The sequence below is a fragment of the Leishmania donovani genome, chromosome 9 (genome assembly GCF_000227135.1).
Source record: "Leishmania donovani BPK282A1 complete genome, chromosome 9".
Lineage (NCBI taxonomy): Eukaryota > Euglenozoa > Kinetoplastea > Trypanosomatida > Trypanosomatidae > Leishmania > Leishmania donovani.
In genome coordinates this window covers 170649-173148 of record NC_018236.1, presented here as the reverse complement: position 1 = coordinate 173148, position 2500 = coordinate 170649, and the positions used below count along the sequence as shown (strand labels likewise).

Genomic DNA, 2500 nt, shown 5'->3' with positions numbered 1-2500 from the left:
GATGCGTTGGAGGGGAGGCCGAGGTAGATGGAATCACCGGCCAAAAACCGGCACCAACTCAGAACCAACGTCCTCGATAAGTGAGGTGTTCAAGTCTATCGTTTTCTTCGTTCTCGGCGTTTGTAGCTCGTGGGTCGCTTACGCGGCGAAGCATCAACGACAGTGCGTGCGCGTAGATATGCGTGGGCCGGTGAGCAGGTCCGCAAGAAAACCTGCAAAAGTGAAGACGCGTGGGCGCCTCAGCCGTATCTAGTAAAGCGTGAAGGGCTGCCGCAAACGTGTGCTTGTGTGTGCGCAAGGGTATACGGGTGGCGCGGCGGTGGTGTGGAGTGATGTGGTACGATCGTGTGGCCGAGGTCGGTCAGCACCCCCTCCCCGCGAAAAAAGAAGAAACACCCAAAGGCGTACACACACACACACGCGCGCGCGCAAGCACCGAGAAGGCAAAGACACCCACCCTCCAGAGAGCGAAAGGGGAGAGACAACACGGAAGAGGTGAAGAGAAAGAGGCATGCACAGAGATCAGGAAAAAAAAAAACGCACCGACAGCGCGCTGTCGCTGTTTCGAGGCCGTCTGCCATGCACGCGCGTGCCCTCACACACGCACACACAAGCTCAGCCACAGACGTGCGAGGCACAGCCCGCGCAGCAGCTCTGAACCACACTCTCATGATGGGTGGGGTGCGCAGAGGTCGAAAAGGCGAGAGGGGAAAACAGTTCAAGCACATGCTCAACGCCATCCGTGACATAACCGCCATCAGCGATGAGAAACACCAGCGCCGACGGGTCGTGGTGTGACGTGAACGGCGCGAGGTGGGCTGAGGGAGGGGGAGGGGAGAAGTAGTCACACCTCCACACGAGGGAGATGCGGATGCGCGGCAGGTACACTCACACCCATCCACACATGTACAGGCGTGTGCTGGCTTTTGTCCGTCTTCCCTCTTCTACAACGCTCTTGAAGTCGACGCCCCACGCACCACATGCGCCCGGCATGTTCACCGCCTTTTCTTGACTGTTTGTTTTGGATGTGCTGCTCGCCTCCTCGCTTCCCCGTCTCGAAAGGCCGTGCGCCTGCTACCGCCGCCCCACACTCCCCCCTTCCTCCCACTCCCGCGCACCTTGCACGGAGGAGCAGGAGGACATCGAAGTGAGAGCGGCGGTGAGGGGTGACCGAGGACAGGCAACGAGAGGAGAAGAAAGAGGGAAGGAGAAGATTCGGGGGAAGGGAGGGAGGGAAGGGGAGGGGAGCGTACAGAGAGACTCAGGCACCGATATACCTATACACAGAGAGAGGGACGTCGTACAACCGGAACAACTGAACATGAACCGACAAGCGCACGAGGGCGTGTGCAGCCATAAGAAAAAAATGGGGTTGGGGGAGGAGGGGGGAGAGCATCTAGGCAGACAACTATACTCGAAACCAAGCAGGCAAGAGGAACGGGGGGGGGCTAGGGGCTTCCCCTGCATGTCTGTGCCTCCTGTTTAACAGCTTTTCGTACCAGCTGCACTCCCGGAAGGAGGGAGGGGGAGGGGGCGGAGACAGCCACCTGCTGCACCCAGCACATGTACCAACCCGAACAGACGTACACCGACACCGACAGGAAACAGTGGGAAGGAGAGGACAACGGAACCGACGTCGATGAATCTATAGAAAGGAGAGGAGGGGAGGGGGAGAGAGGAAGGGGCAGACGGAGAGACAGAGAGGAGGGGAGGCGCTGACAATCCCAAGCAAACCGCAGACCTTTGTGAAATGGAGAGGGCTAACACACACACGCACACATCCTCACCACCACCTACATGACACAGACGGTAGGACGAAGCGAAGGTGGAAAGCGGCCGGCATATCACGCGCACGCCCTACATGCACATGCATATGTGTACAACATGCACACACACACCCATACATAAACACACGCACAGACATCCTGGCGTGCCGCCCGGCATCGCTGGTGATACGCTCATTGGCTCACTTGCTACAACTCCCCCCCTTTAGGTGTGTCTCAAACAGAGACAGTGTGTGTGTGCGCGCTCGTGTGCACATCCTCTGCCCCTCAAGCCAAACAACAGAAAAGTACTCGCCGCACTTCAACGGTATCAGAGACGCACACAGACTGACGCCCTCGTCCGAACAGCAACGCACCTCTAAATTCCTTCTAAAAGGTGTCCTCCTGCGCAATGCCGCCCAGGACGCTTCCGTCGGCACTACATGATCGGCGGCGGGCGCAGCATGGCGCGGTTGTCGGGGTAGCTGGGCGCCTGGCGCGCCTCGGGGTAGTACTTGAGCACGTAGGGGTGCGTGGTCATCTGGCGCGCGTTGAGGCGCTTCTGGCGGTCGTAGTGCAGCAGGCCGTAGATGAGGTCGCACAGCAGGTCGTCGCGGATGACGTCGCGCACCGTCCGCGCGCGCGCGATGCGGGCGAGGTGCTTGGGGTCGGTGCAGGGCCGCAGCTGGCCGGCGGAGTTGTACAGCAGGCGCGCCTCCTCCGTGCCGCAGCGCGCG

General features: G+C 60.1%; 1 protein-coding gene across 1 annotated transcript; it reads right to left on the bottom strand.

The window, feature by feature from the left end:
• Window positions 1-2202: 2202 nt before the first annotated feature.
• LDBPK_090455 (uncharacterized protein) lies at window positions 2203-2304 on the bottom strand (the record flags this gene model as incomplete). The annotated part of the gene is made up of 1 exon (XM_003858677.1): window positions 2203-2304. One exon carries the CDS (start codon window positions 2302-2304, stop codon window positions 2203-2205), a length of 102 nt encoding a protein of 33 aa, XP_003858725.1.
• Between the last annotated feature and the right edge of the window lie 196 nt (window positions 2305-2500).